Here is a 19912-nt window from a genome sequence, read left to right as displayed (position 1 = left end):
GGAGGACAGTTCCCCTTTGGCAGGGTTCCCAGCTCATCTAGCTCAGGTGGAGGCCCAGCATAGCTGTTTACATATAAAAGCACCCCAAAAGAAGCACAAAATTCTGGCGAGACCTGGAGGAAGGAAAGATTGTGTGTAGACCACCCAAATCTCCTCAAGGCAGCCCTTTGGAACCACCTTTTCCATTTATATCCAGTTAGAACAGCTCAGTCATCCTCAGGAAGTCCACACCCTCCTCTGTTTTCACTAGGACCTCTCCCATGGTTCACATCCTCAGGATCACCTCTCAACCTGAGTTCTGCACTGGCTGCCATCCTCTCTCTCCGCTCCACATGTATCATTTTCTCCCTTTGTTCCTAAAACACCATGAATTAAGGTTGTGTGTAGAGGACACTTTTGCTGAATGTTTGAGGCTATTCTAGGGATTCTGAGCATTCACAGAGTAGGGAATAAACTTCAGACTATTAGGCATCACTGTTCTGGAACTTTCCCCCAACAGTCCTTCTACTGAAATTTCTCACTGGTGAGGCTCTCTTCTTCTCAGGTTGCCATCCATCCTTCCCAGCCCCCCTCTTTTTTCTCTAGAGTTACCACAGTATATCCAAGATTCCCACCAATTTCATATTCAGTAAGTTTAGCTCTCTCCCTTCCTTCCTATCAAGAGCATGCCCAAAGGCTCACCAAGTTGTTCATAATCACAAAAGAGCTGCAAGGCCTCTGGAAGGAAAATGAATTTGCCTTTCTCTTTTTAAATTAGCCCTCTTCTCTGTTACATATAGTCGGGGGATAAGAGAAGACTCCCAAGGAGCCATGACTTGGGGTCAGTTCTTGAGTCACAAAGAAAGTTCCAGCAGGCTGCGAGATTGGAGGGCCCTTGTGCCTGGGAGAAGCAAAGGATCAGAAGCCCTGTGGTGGAAAGGTGATTGGATTTGGGAAATGAAGGGAGCATTGTGGGAAGAGATTTCAGGAAAGGGAAAATAAAAGGTCTTTTATGTTCCAGCATGGAAAGAAGAGTCTTGGTCGAAAGGATCCTGTGGATTTTAAGCAGGGAAAGAATAAAAGCAAATTTGAGGTTCAGAAGAGGCACCAGATAAGGAGATTAGATCATTCGTCAGCTATCAGAATAACAAACTTAAAACAACATGGACAAAAGTGTGGGGGAAATACAGTGCTCTGACCTCCCTTCCGCCCCAGAGAGTGGTTTGACAAAGCACACGCTGTGCGAGCCAAGCCTCATCCAGCAACCCCTTAAATTCTCTGAGCAACGGCTGCACAGAGATCAAATCCAGGCTTTTGTAAGCCGGGGCTTTGGCCTTATATCCCAACAGAAAAGCCTAGGCCTGCTGACCCAGGCTGGACCTCGAGGAGCCTACTAGAACTCTTTGGCCAAAGAACAGGCAAACCTAAGCGATCTCCTTTCCCCCCAGGACTCTTCTGGTTCTGGCTTGATATTCTAAAGAAGCAAAGGACTGGGGAAGGCACCCGTGATACCTAATACTGAGTCTGAAGTTTACTCCCTACTCTGTGAATGCTCAGCTGTGTGGAAATAAAGAAAAATGGAAACGTGACAGGGACAGGTACCTGGACCCCCTTTCATGCAGGAGCACAAAGCCCCCATCTTGATCCTCAGACAAAGTCCCTTAGCTTGCGGGTTCTGCATCCTTAACCACTATTATACTGCCTCCCTGTAGAGGTCCCAGACTCAGTAAGTCTTGAATGCTGGAGTAAAGGCAGAATGAAGATTTGAGGAAACTTTCAGGTTCCAGGCTTAGATGCTAGGAGCCTAGGGTGAGATGCAGCACGTAGGAAAAGAAAATCCGAAAGGGTGTATGGGAGTTAGTGATAGTTGCTTTGGGGACTCTTGAGTTAAGGTGAAGTGCCTATGGTACATCAAACAGAGGCATCCTAAAAGTAACTAAGAATCTGTTCAAGAGAGTGGTATAGTCTTGGGAGTAACTGGTCTATCGATGGAATTGAAGCCATGAGATCACTCAGGGAATCTAAAAGGCAAAGCAAGGACACCTGGGGAATAACATTTAAGAGAAAGAGTAAAGAAAGCAAGAAACTGGGAGAGAATGTTCCAGGGGTAGGAGGAAACCAGGAGAATGTGATACATGGTAGAAGCCTAGGAAGGAGGAGAATATCAAACGTTGCAGAAATGTGGAGTGTGATAAGGATTGAGATGAGAGACACAATGAGGTTATTGTGGCTGGTTGAGAGTGAAGACAGTGGTAGGAAATGAGATTTAAGTAAGTGGGGGCCACGTCAAGCAGGACTTCGTATGCTGTTAGAAGGTGTTTGGATGTTATCCTAAGCACAGTTGGAAATCATCAGAAGCTTTTAAGCAGAAGAATGAAGACATCTGAATTGCATTTTAAACATCTGGCTCTGTCATGTAGAGGACTGGAGGACGGACTGCCCCACCCCAGGTAAGAGTAAAGGTGGTAGGAAGCTACTGCAGTAGCCCAGACGTGGACTAGCATGGCCGGAAGTAGTAAATAGTGTTCAGATCCAAGGTACATTTTGAAAGAATATTGAATAGGACTTACTAGTGACTTGAATGTAGGGTAGGAGAAAGATATGAATCAAGGAATATTGAGGTTTTGAGTTTGGTCAGTTGAGTAGATGGTAGTGCCACTTATAGAGGTGGTTAAGACTAGAGGAAAAAGAAACAAAATCACAGTCTTAGGTGTGGGAACCAGAATCGAGTTTTATTTTGGCCATTTTAAGTGTAAGATGCCCATTAGACATGCAAGTAGAGATGCCAAGTAGGTAGTTGGCAATCCAAACCTGGAGCCCAGGGGACGTCACAGCTGGGGATACTAGTTTTGAAGTCATGGGCATATACATAGTGTCAAAGCATCAGGACCCTGTGAACATGAAAGATGTGTTTCCTTCCCTCTCACTTGACCTGGAGGTTGGGTGGCCCTTGACTGGGGGCTGGGGAGGCATCCAAAGTCATCCCCATTGGACAGAGGAAGTTGGTCCTTGTAACCTGAGAGCTGGGCAGGAACTGAACAAACCTGGCCTCAGGGACTTCTTGCAGAGAAGCAGTGCCAGAGAAGCTAAGCCCTCACAGGAAGGCTAAAGGATTTCCATTTATTCTCTCCAACCACACACCCCCCCCTCCATCTCTCTATAAGTAACATTAATTGAGGAGGAGGAGAGAAAGGTGATATTGAGGCCACTTAGCCTGTAGAGCCAGCAATGATAGCTGTAGCTGAAGCCAGAAGGGCTAAATCTTGGAGCTAATGTGGCACGCACTCCCCTCTACCCTGCAAGAGTCAAAGCTCCTGAGAGGTAACATAAAAGCTACCCATAGTTAAAACAGCCCCAGGAGGAGGCTGGGCTTCAGACAAAGGATCATACCTACTCTTTTGCTATTGATGTGAAGAAGATGAGCACAAGCTGAGCCACTTGAGACCAGTGCTTTGCAAACGTCAATGTGTATTTGAATCCCCTGGGGATTTTGGTAAAGTGCAGATTCTGTTTTAGTAGGTCCAGGGGGCGGCCTAAGATTTCGCATTTCTAACAAGCTCCCAGATAATGCTGTTGCTGCTGGTCCACAAACCACCCTTTGAGTCGCAAAGGACAAGAGACAGCTGGGGACTACCCACAACGGAGGGTGCACATTCAGTTCCAGGGAGAATGTTGCACAAATTTACAGAACCCATTAAAGTGGAAATAGCCACCATTTTGTTATGGTTGTGAGGCAGTCATTTCTCAATGGATTTACGCCTTCCAATCGCCTGGCGTGGTTGTTAAGTGCTTGGGTTCTGAAACTTGACCTCCTGAGCTTTAAGTCTCCGTAGATCTGTGATCTTGGGTAAATCTTTTAACTTCCCTGCATCTCAGTTTCCTCATCTCTAGAATGGAAAAAGACTATTGTGAGGATGAGCTGAGTCAATAAAGTCCTGAGCAGGTATCAGCATAGTAAGTGCTCAGTAAATGTTGCTATTCTTGTTGATAATATGCCCTTCTATAACAGTTGACATAGACACACACAGAGGCTTAGCCTCTTTCTGGTATACAGTCAAAAATGTAACCCCCATCTCCCTCCCACCAAAAGCCCTGTATCTTCTCTTTCAAATTCCTCCTACTCTCCTGCCCACTCCCACTCCCCCTCCCCTGGCCCTTGGCCTCAGTGTGGTCTGGATGGGCCCCACAGGGGCAGGGACAGGGACAGGACGTGGGGCTGTATCTGACAGGAACCTGAGGGGCTGGCCCGGGAGGGGATTGGGGCCCGGCTTCCTGAGAGGAGGATGGGCTAAGGCAGGCACACAGTGCCGGAGAAGATGCCCTCCTGGGCCCTCCTGGTGGTCACCTCCTGCCTCCTCCTGGCCCCCCAAAACCTGTCACAAGTCAGCAGCCAAGGTGAGGTGTATGGAGGGTGGAAATCACCTATACCCAGGAAGAGGGAGCCCTGGGAGGGGTGCAAGGTAGGAGGCTCCCTCTAGTCCTCTACTCTTGCCCATAAACATGCCTGGGAGGACCCAGAGCCCAACTCACCAGCTGTTCCTCAGATACCTCCTTGCTCGCCGTGGATTCAGAGCCCCTGAAATGTTTCTCTCGAACCTTTGAGGACCTCACTTGCTTCTGGGATGAGGAAGAAGCAGCGCCCAATGGAACATACCAGCTGCTATATGCTTATCCAGGGTATGTGCTGGGCTATTCCACACTCCCCTGTATCTGTCCTGTACTAACTCACTGAGCCCCGCTCCTATAGCTTCCCCGCCTTAGGCCCTGTCAGGGCACCACTCTAAGTACATGCCCTCAGTAGCTTTAATGAACAGATGTGCTTTGGATATCACCAGTCCAGCCCCTGCATAACCCCCAATCCCACTTATCCCAGACACTAAGAAGAAAAATGGCAGTAATGTAAATAGAAGTTGGGCTCAGGCCAGACTTGGGTTCTCAGAGCTTGTCATGGTGGCCATGTAGGTAGAACAGACTTCTCCTACTCCCACAGGGAGAAGCCCCGTGCCTGCCCTCTTAGTTTTGAGAATGTGCTGCCCTTTGGAACCCGATATGTGTGCCACTTTCCAGCCCAGGATGAAGTTCGCCTCTTCTTTCCACTGCACCTCTGGGTGAAGAACATGTTTCTGAACCAGACTCTGACCCAGCGGGTGCTCTTTGTGGATACTGTGGGTAAGGGCCATCCTCCTGTCACCCTGGTCCCTCTATTTGCTGCCCTCATCCAGCTTGTAGGATCAGACTGGTCTGTGCTCTTTTGGGGGCAACATAGATGCCCTTCATTACCAGATGCTAGAGGTACCTCAAGACCCCCTTATCATTCTTCCCAGACTTGGCACCCAAAACTAGTCTTCATTTCACACCAGAGACAACCGGTGCCTGCCCCCCTTCACTAACCTATTCATCTACTCATTCAACAGTCACAGACTGCTTTCTATGTGCCAGGCACTGTGCTAGGTGACAAGGATACAGAAATGAAAAGGCTCCTGCTCTTGAGGATCACAGAGTCTAACATACCTGAAAAGAGGCCACTACTCTAATGAGGAAAGGAGAACAGGATAAGGAGTCTCCTTGCCCCGGCTTCCAAGAGACCAATGGTCTGTGATCTTCCAGAACCCAAGGGCTGCCTGCAATCCAGCTTCCAGCTCCTCTCTCTACAGTCCGTGGGTTAGACTGTGGCACTCAGAGAGTTGTAACGTACCCTGTCTTCCCTCAGGCCTGCCAGCTCCCCCAAATATCATTAAGGCCATGGGTGGAAGCCAACCAGGGGAACTTCAGATCAGCTGGGAGACCCCAGCTCCTGAAATCAGTGATTTCCTGAGGCACGAACTCCGCTATGGCCCCAAGGATCCCTGGAATTCCACTGCTCTCACGGTCGTGCAGCTGCTGCCCACAGAAACCTGCTGTCCAGCTCTGCAGAGAATAAACCCAGCCCAGGCTCTGCACCAGCCTCCATGTGCTCAGCCCATGATGCCCCAACAGGATCCATCTGAGCAGATGTCCCCAACTAGAGAAGTATCCTGGTCTTTTTCTGCACTACCTCCTATCTCCTACCCCTAATTTTGTCCCAAGAAAGGACAGGGTGTACTTTGGGGATTCCAGATCGGTTTGGTCCTTGAGGAGTTAGTATGAGCATGGGAGCCATGTCTATTTAGGAATCTCCCACTTTGGGTCATTCACATCAACAAAATTGAGTGTTTCAGGCCTTTGAGGTAATGGGGATTTCCCTAAAAAGCACTACCTGAAACCTACCGACCTGGCCCCTAGTCTGTGTGCATATCTATCCAGTGAGGAGTTGGGCAAATCTATCCAGTGAGGAATTGGGCATCTCTCCACAGGTATGCTGTGGGGCTTCAAATATAAGAGATGGAGGCTGTTTGGGTTGAGAGGCAGACCTAGATTATGAGGCTGAGATTCTTCTCCCAAGGTGTCATCTTTGACAGTGATGAGTGGAAGCTGCCTCATCTCAGGGCTCCAGCCTGGTAAATCCTACAAGCTCCAGCTACGCAGCCAACCCGACGGGGTCTCCCTCCTTGGCTCCTGGGGATCCTGGTCCCTCCCTGCAACTGTGGACCTGCCTGGAGATGCAGGTAAGTCAACAAAAGAATGGGAAGATGGGGGGAGATAGAAAAGATCTCTAGGCAGGTCTGGACTGGATATGGAAGCTCTGAGAACCACGCTCTTTCTTGATGACCTCAAACTTGTCACTGGACAGAGAACTATATTTAAGGAGAGAACAAAGAATGAAAGTAAATATTCCAAGTTATATGTGAAGATGATCTGGATATCCTATAGAGTGGTAATGTTTTGGCCCTGATGGGACTTCCTTCTGTTAACTTAGTGGAAATTGGACTACAGTGCTTTACCTTGAACCTGAAGAATGTTACCTGTCAATGGCAGCAAGAGGACCATGCTAGCTCCCAAGGCTTCTTCTACCACAGCAGGGCACAGTGCTGTCCCGGAAACAGGTAAGAGCTGAACTTCTGGTTGAGCTTGATGTCGTGAGAAAGAGACAATCACACAGAACGGGAGACATTGTTCATGGTCCTCTTCACTCCCCTCCTTTGTCCCAAAACCAAATGGCCTCCATGCACAAATCCTCGGGTAGGTATTTTACCTTCTCAATCTCTCTCCATCCCCGTTGGAATGCCTTGGTTTCGTCCAGATTTAATGTCACCTGGACCCCTGCAACTGCCTATATTCTCATTCACCTGCAATTTATCCCCCATGCTGCTGACAGAGCGACCTTTGTTAAACTCAAACTTTGAATGGCCTCTACTCAAATAGGTGCTGCAGCCCTCCATTATCCATCAAATCCAATCAAAACCTCGCCTTTAAGATTTAGCAGCAAGCACCTCACTGATCTGTCGGCTCCTCCCAGATCTAATTTAAAGCCATGTCTTATTGGTTTTACTTATTAAATATCTCTAGAATCTGTCCACTTTTCATCACTGCCATTCCCCTAGCTCACTTGGACTACCAGGAAAACTTATTAACTGGGCACCTCTTGAATCCTCTGAATCATTCTCCACATAGAAGCTGATCTTTTTTTTTTTCTTTTTTTTTTTTTTTTTTTTAGTTTTTAGAGAGAGAGAGAGAGCTCACACAATCGAGCAGGGGTGGGGGGTAGTGGGAGAGAGAGAATCTTAAACATGCTCCTGAGCTGAAATCAAAAGTTGGTCAGACACTCAAATGACTGAGTCATCCAGGTGCCCCTGGAATGATCTTTTAAAGTGCAAAAATAAATATAATGCTTTCAGCTTAAAAGTTTTCAATAGCTTCCCAATAATCTTGGGATAAAAAAAAAAGAAAGAAAGAAAAAGAACACTATTGTGACCTTATAAATTACTGAAAGACTTAGCCCCTACCTATGCCTTCAACTTCATCTTACACTCTGCTGTTTTTTCCTATGACTCTTTAGTCCCTTTCTATCTGCCATATTCTCCCCTGCCTCTGGGTCTCTGCACGTGCTGTCTACCCAGCCCTCCTGTCATAACTTCTACTTATCCTTCAGTTCTCAACTCAAATGTCATCTCTTCAGGGAACCCTCCCCTGATCTTTCCCATTAGGTCCAATAACACTATTATACATACTTATTGTACCATATACCTCTCCTTCTTAAGTATTTTTCATAGTTACAATTTTATGTTTATACTTTATGGGGTCATTTGACTGATAATATCATTCTCTCTCAGAACTCCAATTGAGAAAGGCTGATCATGACTATCCATGATCCCTAAGGGGGAAATCAGTGTCTGATTTTACTCACTAATGTATTCTCACTTACCACAGTGCATGGAACATAGTAGGTACTCAGTAAAAAGTTGTTAAATTAATAAATAATGAAAAAACCAAATACCATTAACAGCTTTAATGTGTTCTTCCAGTTTTCCCCTGTACTTATACATGTCTATACACATTTAATTTTCAATAGAAGTTGGATCTCATTATATTTATGGTTTGCTAACTTACTTTTTTACTTAAAAATATGTCTTGGAGGGGCACCTGAGTGGCTCACTTGGTTAAGCATCTGACTTCGACTCAGGTCATGACCTTACAGTTCACGAGTTCAAACCCTGCCTTGGACTCTGTGCTAACAGCACAGAGCTTGCTTGGGATTCTCTCTCGCTGCCCCTCAGCTCATGCTGTGTGTGTGTGTGTGTGTGTGTGTGTGTGTTTGCCTCTTTCTCAAAAATAAATAAACATTTAAAAAACTTTTTAAAGTATGTCTTGGAGCCCATTACAAAAAGATTCAACTCGGGGCGCCTGGGTGGCTCAGTTGGTTAAGCCTCCGACTTCGGCTCAGGTCAGATCTCACGTTCATGGGTTCGAGCCCCGCGTCAGGCTCTGTGCTGACGGCTAGCTCGGAGCCTGGAGCCTGCTTCCGGTTCTGTGTCCTTCTCTCTCTCCCCCTTCCCCTCTCATGCTCTGTCTCTCTCTGTATCAAAAATAAATAAAACATTTTTAAAAAATTAAAAAAAAAAAAGATTCAACTCATTCTTTTAAATAAGGGCACAGACTTCCATAGTCTAGACACGCCATGAATGGATTAAAGGGGAGTGAAACTGAAGTCATCATTTCTTCTACCAAAACCTGCTCCTCCTTTAATTGTCCTCCATCCTACATCAACTTGGTTTTTCAGGCCGAAACATGGGCCTCTACCTGGACTTCCGCCATTTCCCCACCCTCCAGGTCCAATCAGAAATGATCTTATCATTTCTACCTCTTCAATATCCTCTGAATCCATCTATTTTCATCCACCCCCATTGCCACAACCTTATTTCGGGTCCTCATCACCTCACACATGGAATTTTTATGGAAACCATAAAAGTGTCCTAATGGATTTCCCTGCTTCTAGTCTGTCCTCGCAAATTCGTACAGTTACAGTGATCTTCCCAAAGTGCGATGCTAATTATGACAATTTTCAGTTTAAAAGCCTTAAATGTCTCCATAATCATTACAAGATTAAGTTCAAGCTCCTTAGAAAGGTCATAAGGCCATCCATGGCCTCTCCCATTTACCTCTCCCATTTACCACTCACCACCAGGCCCTCTAAGCTAAAAGCATTCTGTACACTTCAAATTTCCCCCAGGGGCGCCTGGGTGGCTCAGTCGGTTAAGCCTCCGACTTCGGCTCAGGTCAGATCTCACGTTCGTGGGTTTGAGCCCCGCGTTGGGCTCTGTGCTGACAGCTTAGCTCAGAGCCTGGAGCCTGCTTCCAGTTCTGTGTCTCCTTCTCTCTCTGCCCTTCCCCCTCTCATGCTCTGTCTCTCTCTGTATCAAAAATAAATAAAACATTAAACATTAAAAAAAAAAAACAAATTTCCCCCAAAGCACTATATCTCTTATCTGTGCACAAGTATGTGCCTGGTATGCTTCTTTGTCCTTTCTGCCTATCCTATTTATAGTCCAAGACGCAGTCTAAGCACTGCCTTGCCTAGGAAGTATTCTCTGACCCTCCCAATCTAGGTTAGATTATCCTCCTTGATACTCTCCGAACGAGCCAGGGCACACCACAGAAAAATACCATCTGTTTTTCTGCATCTTCCACTGGAATGAGTGCTCCCTGATTATTCCTTTATGTATTCATAGGGCCTAGCACAGTGCCTGGCACATGGTATCAATTATTTGTTGAATAAAGAAGTAAACATATAAATATATTAATAGGGGTGCCTGGGTGGCTCAGTTGGTTAAGCATCCGACTTTGGCTCAGGTCATGATCTCACAGTTCATGATCCAAGCTCTGCATCAGGCTCTGTGTTGACAGCTCAGAGCCTGGAGCCTGCTTTGGATTCTGTCTTCCTCTCTCTCTCTGCCCTGGCTCTGTCTCTCTGTCTCTCAAGGATGAATAAATGTTTAAAAAAAATTTTTAGGGGCACCTGGGTGGCTCAGTTAAGCATCTGACTTCAGCTCAGGTCATGATCTCACGGTTCATGGGTTTGAACCCCATGTCAGGTTCAGTGCTGACAGCTAGCTCAGAGCCTGGAGCCTGTCTTTGGATTCTGTATCTCTCTCTCTCTCTCTCTGACCCTCCCCTGCTCGTGCTGTCTCTCTCTCTCTCAAAAACAAATAAAACAAAAAATTTTTTTAAATGTTTAAAGACATATATTAATAAATAATTTTAGTAATAGCTAGCCATTTAGGCATTATAATCAGGAAGGAGATGTGGTTCACTTGTGCAATAAACAATTATTGAGGGTGACTATGTGGCAGGTATTGGAATAGAGTGACAAATGAAACAGAAAAGTTTCCACATTGTTGGGGCTTACAGTTTATTCAGGGGGAAAGGAAGGGGTGACAAGGAAGTAAAGAAATCAAGAAATGAGGTTATACAGTAGAGACTAAGTGAGAGGGATGGGATGTGGGTGCTAATCCAGACTCTGTGGTCTAGAGAAGCTTCACCAAGGAGGTGACAGGTGAGCTGAGACCTAAGTGGCAAAAAAGAATGAGTCACATGAAGATCTAGAGTCAGAGCAATCCAGGGCAAGGTGAAGTGCAAAGGCAGTACATATTTATAGCACAGAAAGAAGGTCCATGTGGATGAAGGATGGTAAATGGGTGTAAGAATTACAGGAAAATAGCCAGGTAGAGAAGAATTAAATCATATAGAGTCTGGTATGGAGTTTGGATTTCATTTAAGGTGGAACAGAGAGCCACTGAAGGATTTTAAGCAGAAGAATGATATGATGTGATTTTCATTTTTAAAAGATATGTTTCTCTGTGAAATTATAAAGAAGTACAGATAGAAGCAGAGTCACCAGTTAGAAGTTTGCCTTAATCCAGACAGGAGATGGAAGTAGTTCATCTCATGTGGCATTGTTAAAGATTTCAATAAATGGACAGATTTGTGATCTATTCTGGACATTATCAAATCAACATTTGGGAAGCAAATTCGGGTAGCTATGTGGAAAACAAACTGAAAGGAGTGGAAAATGGAGGCAGAAAAGCCAGTTGGGAGGCTGTTGTAATTATCTAATAGTCAAATAATACATAGACGTGACTAACAGGGCTGCTGTAGAATGGATTAAAAACATAAGTATGATTCCGCCAGAAAGAAGAAAGCTCTTTGAAACAATCCAGTGAAGTAGGTATCATTCACGCATTTTTATCAATGAGGAAATGGAAGCAGAGATCAATCAAATAATTTACCACCATTGTATACCAGTAAGCCAAGGCAGGAACTCTGTAGCTCAGGCTATTTTCATGTATCATCTAGCTCTTCCCCTAAGAGGAAGAGGCTGGACGCCAAAGTAAACTTCAGAAAACAAAACACCATGGCAGGAAGACACAGAGAAAGGCCTGGAAGCCAAGGGAGGAGTTGGAGTATGGTCCCTACAGGCCATATCACCTGTGGGAAGGGAATAATCAGGATTAGTCTCTGAGGCAGGCCTGATTCAGTGACTCTATGGGGATGATTCTTAGGGACCCTGTCTGGGAGAAGTGTGAAGAGGAGACATCTCCAGGATTACAGCCCTCCCAGTTCTCTCGCTGCCACTTCAAGTCACGAAACGACAGTGTTATTCACATCCTTGTGGAGGTGACCACAGCCCAGGGTGCTGTTCACAGCTACCTGGGCTCCCCTTTCTGGATCCGCCAGGCCGGTAAGAATTTTCTTCCCTTGTCCTCCCACGTAGCTCCTGCCCCTATCACTCCTGACCCGTTGCCCAGGATAACTTCTGGTTACTTCTGACCCGTGGCCCTGGTGGCATGATATCTCATGCACAGAAGGGCTTAGGCCAGTCCCTGCTGGCATCCCTGTAGTGCTCATCCCCCCTCCAAACTTGCACTGGAGGGAGGTCTCCAGTGGGCAGCTGGAATTGGAATGGCAACACCCATCATCCTGGGGATCCCAGGAGATCTGCTATCAGCTCCGATACACAGGAGAAGGCCATCAAGACTGGAAGGTAAAACCGAGGGGAAAATGCCCACAGACCTCACTACACACGGTATTCCTGAGTTTCATCGGGTCTGTTATCAAGAGTGAAAGTGTCCATGTATCTATGTCTGGGTTTGTAGATCTATGTTTATCTGATTCATAGCTTAATTTCTCTTTGACATTTGATACTGTTGATTACTGCCATTTGAAATTTTCTCTTCCCTTTCCCTTTAGAGATATCAGTTTCTCCTGATTCTCATACTATTTCTCTGGCTGAACCATCTCACTCGTTCCTACTTTCATTCTCATTAACCACACGTGTATACAATTTCTCACCAGAGAGCTCTACATAAAAGCCCCCTGGGGCATTTCAGACCCAGTATATCCAAAACTAAACTCGTCTTTCTCCCCAAGCTTATTTTACCTTTTTATTGAGGTATAAGTTACATTCATTAAAGTATACAGATCTTACATATACAATTAATTTGTACATGTAAACACCCATGTAACTATTACACAGATCAAGATACAGGTTATTTCTAGCATCCCAGAAACTCCTCATGCCTCTTACAGTCACATCCCCCCAACCCCCCCCCCAAGAAGGTAACTACTATTTTGACACCACTACTATTTTGACAAGTTTTGACTGTTGTTGAACTTAACAAACTGGAACCATACAATATTTCGTTCTCAAACTTACTTCTTTGTTCCCTATTTGACAATTGCACTACCACTTACCCCGGTATCCAATCCTGGAGTCAGCCTGGACTCTTCTCCTTTTTCCCTTTTCCCTTCCCTCCATTTATCAACAAGTAAGTTGAGTTTATTGTAAGAACAGTCCTCACATCCCTATTCCCACTGCCTTCGCCTCATCTTTGACCACCCAGCCTGATGCACTGATTGCATGTCTTCCTCACTAGACTTGTGAGAAACCATGCTTCATTTATCCTTTTCCCCAGTGCCCAGCCCAGTGCTTGGCGTATCGTCAGCAGTTCCTAACTGTTTACAGCCTGATTGCCAGTCTCCCTGCCTGTCCACACTACGCTTGTTCCCTCTGCTTGGAATCTGTCCTTGTACCCCCAGCACCTAGCATCCACTACTGGATGCGTGTTACTCTGAACAGTCCATGTGGCCCTGAGTATCTGAATGCGCCCGGGGTTTCCATCGCCCGACCTGGACCCTGGTGAGCATCTTTGGCAGGACGTCCACGTGTCCTGGTCAGTGTGTGTATGTCTTTGTGTCAGGATGAGTTAGTTCTCCGTGCAGATGAGGTCTGTGTGCCAGCGTGTGTGTTGGGGAGCGTTTCTCGAAGGCCCGGCGTGCCTCGGGAGGGCGACCGTTGTCAAAGAGGGGGTCTCAGCCGGGATGCATGTTTTCTGCCTGGGAGTCTCCTTAAGGGGGGAGGGGGGCGGATCCCCGAAGATTCAAAGCTGTAGGATTCAGGCCAAAAGGAAGCCAGGCTCTCGAGGCCGCTACGTCGGCGCACCGCCGCCCGGGGCCTGCCCACCGGCTGGCCCCCCTCTGCGCAGGTGCTGGAGCCGCCCCTCGGCGCCCAGGGAGAGACCTTGGAGCTGCGCCCGCGCTCCCACTACCGCTTACAGCTGCGCGCAAGGCTCCACGGCCCCACCTACCAAGGCCCCTGGAGCGCCTGGTCAGACCCAGTGCGGGTAGAGACGGCCTCCGAGACCGGTGAGGTCCCGGCCTCGGCAAGCGCTCTGCGTCCGCGCGAGCGGAGGGGCTGGGGGCGGGTCGTGGGGGCGGGGCCAGGGCGGGGTCTGGCTGGCCTGGGGGCGGGGCTCCAGCCTGGGGCCGCCGAGGTCTGACTGGTTTCATCCCTTAGCCTGGATCTCCTTGGTGACCGCTCTTCTCGTGGTGCTGGGCCTAAGCACCCTCCTGGGCCTGCTGCTGCTGAGGTGGCAGTTTCCTGCTCATTACAGGTACCGCCCCCGTCACGCGGGAGACGGGACTGTGGTCCGGGTGGGACCGGAGGCCTCTAAACAAGCATCCCAGAGTTTCTCAGTGACACCCGCCCTCCGGGGGACCTTAGGGCCACACCTGTGGCTTCAGCCACTTCCTGTATGTTTCCCCTGGGAGTCTCACTGCCTGCTTACACCCTAACATGCCCGCTGTCCTGGACACCTCAAACAACCCCACCTCCTGGCTCCTCATCTCAGTAACAAGGCTACTGTCCATCCATCACCCAGACTATAATACTGGATGCCTTCCTCCCCTTTATCCAGTCTGGCCCAGTCTGGTCATCCTACCTCCTAAACCTCGCTAAACAGCAGCCCCCCTTTTCTAGCCCTACAGACCCTACTGGGCTCACTGAAACAGGGAGCCTCTTTTCCCATCAATCTAGCTTCACACAGCCACCCAGATAGTCTCCCACTCCCCTCCTTAAGTCTCATGCCTAGCACACCAGGATAGAGTCCAGACTCTGGAATGACAAGCAAGGCTCTGTAAAATCGGCTCCTGCCAGAATTTGCACCCCCCACCCCCACCCTGTACATCAGCCTTGCCAAACTGTTGGTGATTTCCTCCACACATCAAGTGATTTTACTTCTCGTTGCCTTTGCATATGATGTCCCCTCTGCCAGGAATATCCTCGCTGGGTGACTAATACCGTTTTATCTTTAAATAACTTTCTCCACCAACTCCTAGAAAATTTTCCTAACCCTCCCCTCTTGGCTACTCTCTTTGTGCCTCAGTACAGACTTCTTTCACAGTACCAGTAGCATTTTACAGCATTTCTTTCATTATATGTCTTCCATCTACCTTACTTGGTCATCTTCAAATCCTCAGCACAGCGCCTGCCAAATAGCACATCCTTAAATAAATGTTATTAATGACTTGTTTATGTGGAAAGACTAAGGCTGAAAAGAAATGTCACTGGAAGTTACAAACATGAGGGTATAAAAAACAAATAAACAAAACATGAGGATAGTATCTGTACACCTCAGTCCTTCCATTGGTAACATCTCTTGGTTCTTGAAGCAGCCTCTTTTTGTGACCCTAGGCTAGGTTAGATGTCCCTCCTCTGTGCTCCCACCTCTCCTTAAACATGCCTTTCTTTGAATTTTTAATCCACTCACATATATGAGCAGACTGGATTGTAGTCTCTATGCAGGTGGGCAGATCCAACAAAAGTTGGGGGAGAAGAGGAAGGTGATGCTGCTGAACCAGGCATACTGAGTTCCTTGTCCCCAGTTTGCCAGATAAATTACTCCTCCCATGGAGAGATACGAGTGAGTTCGCAAAAGAAGCCTGAAATCTTCGGCTAAAGTCATTCCATGCGGAAATATGAGCCTAAAGAATTTGAGGTTCCCCCACCGTACCTTAATCCGTACTCTTCCCAGAGAGACCACCTTCCCCAGTAACTTAGTAATAAACCCTTGACGTTCTCTTCATTCACCCCTTCAACTAATTTGTTGAGCGCCTGCTATGGGCCAGACAGTGTTCTATACCCTGGAGATACAGGTCTGAGGATATAGACAAACTCTTTGTGTTCATGGAGTCTATATTCTACTGGAGTGAGGCAGACCAAAAAAAAAAAAAAGGGTAATAATGTAATGCATATACAATAAGTGCTATAAAGAAAAACAAAGCAGAGCAGGAAATAGGGATGGGGAAGGGAGGTGGCAGTATTTTAGACATGGGAGTCAGAGAAGGCCTGTCAGGATGACATTTGAGCAGAGACCCAAATGAAATGAGGGAACAAATCAAGAGGCAGAGAGAATGGCAAGTACAAAGGCCCTGAAGCGGGGATGTTTGAGGACACTTAAACCCCTTTTTTGAACCTCTCCACCACTGACTTCCCTTCCCTCCTTTTCATCTATTCTCCTCTATCTTCCTTTATTGCCTTGGCTACACTCTTACTGCTCCAAGCCTTACTCCCTGACCTCAGCCTCACACCCACCACAGTGGTCTCCTCCTCCCTCCTAATTCACTCCTGTAACTCAGTGTCCTCTTCCTTCTCCCCAAGGAGCCTGAAGCATGCCCTGTGGCCCTCACTTCCAGACCTGCACCGGGTCCTAGGCCAGTACCTTAGGGACACTGCAGCACTGAGTCCAGTGAGTGCCTTCCCTTCCCCCCACCCCACCACCAGCCCTGCCTGGAGCTGGACCCTTGCCCCATTATACACTGTTCCAAGGCCCTCGCCCACCAGCATATTATCCCTAAGCTCTACCCCCAGCCTAAGCCTCCTTCCTGCACAATCCACGGCCTCCTCCCACAGGACCTGTTCTAATCTGGACTCTTTCCCCCCCACTCCCCATCTCTCCCAGCCCAAGCCTGCAGTCTCAGATGCCTGTGAGGAAGTGGAACCCAGCCCCCTTGAAATTCTACCCAAGTCCTCAGAGAAGACTCCCGTGGCCCTATGTTCCTCCCAGGCCCAGATGGACTACCGAAGATTGCCCCCTTCTTGCCTGGGGACCATGCCTCTGTCCGTGTGCCCACCCATGGCTGAGATGGGGTCTTATTGTACCACTCACATTGCCAACCATTCCTACTTACCTATAAGCTGCTGGCAGGCCCCTCTCTCCCAGTACCCTGGACAGATCCAAACCCACCAGACTTCTTTTCCCATCCTCCCTATCCACCCCAACCCCACCACACAAACCTCCCAGACCTCACGTCCATCCCCCTCTGTCTGTCCTCATAGTTGGGCTCCACGACACTGACCACTGATGATGACGTTTGGTACTGCTGCTGACATAAAGCCAGGAACCTTGCTCCACACGCCAGGCTCATTTGACTAAGCTGCTAACTTTCACCTGCTTTCTCTCTCCTTAATGCTCAACTCCTTGAAAAGACGTCTCCACATCCCCACTTCCCATCTGGTCTTCACGCTACTTTAGTTAGCTCCCCTACTTTGCGAAGGAACTACCCAAGCAAAGTTCACCTCAAACCATGAAATTGCCAAGATCCAATAGGATCTTATCAGTCCTCAATTTATTTGATCTCTCTGTGGCATCTGTCATGGTGGCTACTCATTTCCCCTTTAAATTCTCTTCTACCTTGGCTTCCATAATATTGCCATCTCTCCTGGCTCCGAGTATAGGAGTAGTTAAAAGCATAAACTCTGGAGTCAGAGCTGGGTTCAATTTCTCTCTTACCCAGTTGCTAGGCACATAACTTAAAGTCTTTTAGCCTTGATTTTCTAGTTTATCAAAATAGGGATAATGACAGAACCTCAGAGACTTGTGAAGAGAATTAAGTGAGATAATCCGAATAGAGCACAGTACCTAGGACATAGTAGTGTTGAATATGCCTGACCTATTGTAATTAATCCTTCCTATTCTCTTATCCTGGCATGTCTTCCACCCCTTAATTTTATAGTTCCTCAAGAATCCATTGACTTTCTTTAATCTTTCCAAAGTTCTTATCTCCAGCCCTGACTCTTACTATAGTACCTGTGATGCTTTATTCAAGTAACTGTTTACATGTTTGTCTCCCACTATTAGATTGTGAGCTCCTTGAGGGCAAGGGATGTGATTTATTTGTCTTTTCCCCCCAGCACCTAGAGCAGTGCTTGGTGCATGGTAGTTGGCCTTCAATAAATGTTTTCTAAATGAAGGACATCTTTCTGGACAATGCCACCTTAACCTCATACCAAGTTCCCTCATTCTCTCGGCCATTCATTTTCAGCAGTTAAATGTGCTTAGGCCATTCTGTTTATAGGTTTCCCTGACTCATTCAAATTCACAAATAAATGTGGGGTTTTGTTTTGTTTTGTTTTGTTTTTTTGCTGGTTCCAAACATACCCACTGTATTAGTCAGGATCTTGGCAGAAGATATGGCACACTCAAACTGTACATCTTGATGAGAGTTTAATAAAGGCCATATTTATAAAGATAAGGCAGGATTTAGGAAAACCATCAGTGGCTAGTGCAGTATCCAAGCGCTAGCAATAGCTGGGAGCTGGTACCACCCCTAGGCATCAAGGAGTAAGGGGGGAGTGTGGTTACTAGACTAAGAGAGAGCATCTCTAAGAGAGGGCTGCCTGACAGGAGTGGTGACCTTTGGTAGAAAGATACAACCAACCCGTGGGGACACGGCAGGGAGGGAGCGGGAAATAAATAGTTCATGCTCACTCTCCCCCCATCCTCTGTTCTCCTCTGTATTAGTTTGCTAGCAATGCCATAACCAAGTGCCACAAAGTTTGTAGCTTAAACAACAGAAATGTATTGTCTCACAGTTCTGGAGGCTTAGAAGTTCAGGGTGTCATTAGGGTTGGTTTCTTCCAAGAGCTGTGGGGAACAATCTGTTCCAGGCCTGTCCTCTAGCTTCTAGTGGTTTCCTGGCAATCCTGGTGTTCCTTGGCTTGTAGAAGAAGCATCACCCCCATTTCTGCCTTTCTCTTCACATGACATTCTCCTGTGTGTTTCTGTGTTTAAGCTTCCCCATTTTATAAGGACACCAGTTTCACTGGATTAGGGCCCACTGAAATGACCTCATCTTAACTAATTATATCTGCAATGATCCTATTTCCAAATAAGGCTCCACTCTGGAGTATTGGGGCTTAGGAATTCAACATATGAATGAGGGGGCGGGGGCACAATTTAATCCATAGTATCCTCCCATTTGCGGGAACCCAAAGAGAAACCAAAGCCCAAGGTAATCCATTGATGTAGGCCATATAAATCAGCCTCACAGGGTACAGGGCATGGTAGACAAGGACGAAGAGTGGGTCTGAGTAGGACAAATGGACTTCATCCAGTATACTTGTTTTCCACAGTCTCTTCAACTAGCCATGGTTCAAGGCTCTAACTCTATTCCTCGGGACTCAAGACTAGGATTGAGAGCCAAACCACTAAACTTCTCACCTTCACACCACTCAGCCTTCATGTCCTAACCACTTTGACTTCCTAGGGTCATCTCCTCCATCTCTACTTAGCTATTGCTATAGCCTTCCAACTAATATCTCTGCCTCCAATATCTCTCCTTAAACCTAACCTGTATAGTACCTACAGATTGATCTTCCTATTCATCCCACTCCATACCTCTAAATATTTGGTTTCCCTCTTCAGAACCTGATTTCTTCCTCTTCTAGTGTTTCCCTACATTAGGATTAAAAGTGTTTACACAATGTCAAGCACATAGTAAATAATGTGTTTATTGAGCTATTTTTATTATTCCAACTGGGCTTTTCTCCCCTCTGCATATCACCAAATTTTATTCTTTTCATGTCCTTTGCTTTCCTAGATTCAAGTCTTTCAGGTGGGAGTTCCCCCATCTAATCAGCAACTTGGCCTCTAATTATCCTTCTCTTAAGCCTTGTTCTCCTTCCCTCCAGCCTAAGACTAGTGCATTATCCCAGCACTAGCAAGAGCTGGGAGTGGTACCACCCCTGGATATCAAGGGGAGTGTGGTTACTAGATTGCAAGAGAGTAGCTCTAAGAGAGGGCTGACTGACAGAATTGGTGACCTTTGGTAGACGGGAAAGCCTTCTTTCTGTCTTTCCTAGACCAGAAAGCTCCCTGTGTTATCTATCCCATTTCTTCCTGGGTAAGGTAACCCTGGCCCCTGGTTCTATCAGCTGGCCCTTGCCTGGCTCTTTCCTCTT

At 47.0% G+C, this 19912-nt stretch overlaps 1 protein-coding gene and 1 long non-coding RNA gene across 2 annotated transcripts; one reads left to right on the top strand and one right to left on the bottom strand.

The window, feature by feature from the left end:
* Nucleotides 1-2698: 2698 nt before the first annotated feature.
* Nucleotides 2699-6882, bottom strand: LOC115299232. Its single transcript, XR_003912056.1, has 3 exons — nucleotides 6861-6882; nucleotides 4510-4596; nucleotides 2699-3866 (listed from the first exon to the last, which is right to left on the bottom strand). It is a non-coding gene; the product is annotated as an uncharacterized LOC115299232 (long non-coding RNA).
* Nucleotides 4296-18075, top strand: MPL (MPL proto-oncogene, thrombopoietin receptor). The gene is made up of 12 exons (XM_029948593.1): nucleotides 4296-4374; nucleotides 4524-4656; nucleotides 4970-5148; nucleotides 5690-5988; nucleotides 6401-6563; nucleotides 6815-6941; nucleotides 11895-12073; nucleotides 12234-12376; nucleotides 13878-14037; nucleotides 14189-14285; nucleotides 16331-16418; nucleotides 16632-18075. Exons 1-12 carry the CDS (start codon nucleotides 4296-4298, stop codon nucleotides 17025-17027), a joined length of 2043 nt encoding a protein of 680 aa, XP_029804453.1. The 3' UTR covers nucleotides 17028-18075.
* Nucleotides 18076-19912: the final 1837 nt, after the last annotated feature.

This window comes from Suricata suricatta, chromosome 8 (genome assembly GCF_006229205.1).
Source record: "Suricata suricatta isolate VVHF042 chromosome 8, meerkat_22Aug2017_6uvM2_HiC, whole genome shotgun sequence".
In the NCBI taxonomy this organism is placed as follows: Eukaryota; Metazoa; Chordata; class Mammalia; order Carnivora; family Herpestidae; genus Suricata; species Suricata suricatta.
This window is presented reverse-complemented; position numbering and strand designations above follow the sequence as displayed.